Source organism: Habropoda laboriosa, unplaced genomic scaffold (genome assembly GCF_001263275.1).
Source record: "Habropoda laboriosa isolate 0110345459 unplaced genomic scaffold, ASM126327v1 scaffold65, whole genome shotgun sequence".
NCBI classification, from domain to species: domain Eukaryota; kingdom Metazoa; phylum Arthropoda; class Insecta; order Hymenoptera; family Apidae; genus Habropoda; species Habropoda laboriosa.
This window is the reverse complement of record NW_017100254.1, coordinates 3,097,251-3,098,241: the sequence shown is the minus strand read 5'-3', so window position 1 is coordinate 3,098,241 and position 991 is coordinate 3,097,251. Positions and strand designations below refer to the sequence as shown.

The 991-nt window shown below is 30.6% G+C and overlaps 1 protein-coding gene across 1 annotated transcript in view; it reads left to right on the top strand.

The window, feature by feature from the left end:
* The window catches only part of LOC108572365 (spidroin-2-like), a 9,796-nt gene extending 9,199 nt beyond the window's left edge, over positions 1-597 (top strand). Inside the window, exon 6 of the mRNA XM_017934594.1 lies at positions 449-597. Coding sequence (XP_017790083.1) covers positions 449-464 — 16 coding nt within the window. The 3' untranslated portion in view covers positions 465-597. The remainder of the gene's footprint in view (positions 1-448) is intronic.
* The last annotated feature ends 394 nt before the right edge of the window (positions 598-991 follow it).

Below are 991 nucleotides of genomic sequence, written 5' to 3'. Positions count from 1 at the left end.
TGACTCGTCTTCTAATGTCTCCAGAATTTCTTCTCTTGTTCCGTGATATTTCCTTTTGTAATTGATTCCGCGCAATTCTTTTTTAATTAATCTTATGCGAGCAATTTAGATGAATAACACTTTAGTTGTTACACATTGCACTTAATTGCGCAGATAATTTATCACGATTTCATGAACAATAATGGGGGGAAAAATAACATTTTCGCATTATTCACCGTCACCATGGTTAATTATAATAGACATTAAAGGAGACAGATCGACATTTACAATGGGATGTAACGGGATGGAATTAGAACTAAATGCGAGTATAGATTTTACGTGAACAAATAATATATAAAAGTATATAAAATTTCACTTAGTCTAAGATTTTATAAAAACTATGTATGCTCATATTTATCACGGGCTTCAGAATTGTATTTTGCATCAAATAATACAATTTTTTTAATAGATTACAAACGGGGTGACGAGACACTGGACAATGAGATGAACTCAGATTGGAACTGTGAGTCCTAATAATACGAAGGAGTCCTTCCTGTACTCAGGTCCATCGATTTATTCCCTCGAGGAAAATACTTGCAGCAACGTTTAAACCCCAGAGAAGACACAACAAAGGAAGAAGGAAGAAGAATGGACTTTTGTTGTAACAACATGTACTAAAAATGTAAGATGTAATGATTAAACATATTATTTCTATCGTCTAGAATTTTTATAGTAATTTATTACATCATTTTTATCCAACCAGTTACTACGCTAGATTGATAATATTAAAATATAAACAGAAAATATGATCTTTCACACGCAGAAATCGCGTTAACATGTACGTAAATTGTGTTTATTTAAAACTGTTAAAAGCAAATGAAATAGTTTTTGCAGAAATTGTGTTTAATAGGGGTGAAAAGTTAATGAAAATAAGCTTATAGGATAAGAACAGCGTTTTATACAACAGAATTTTATTTAAATCATTAGTATGTTTCAGTTTTTACTAACACAA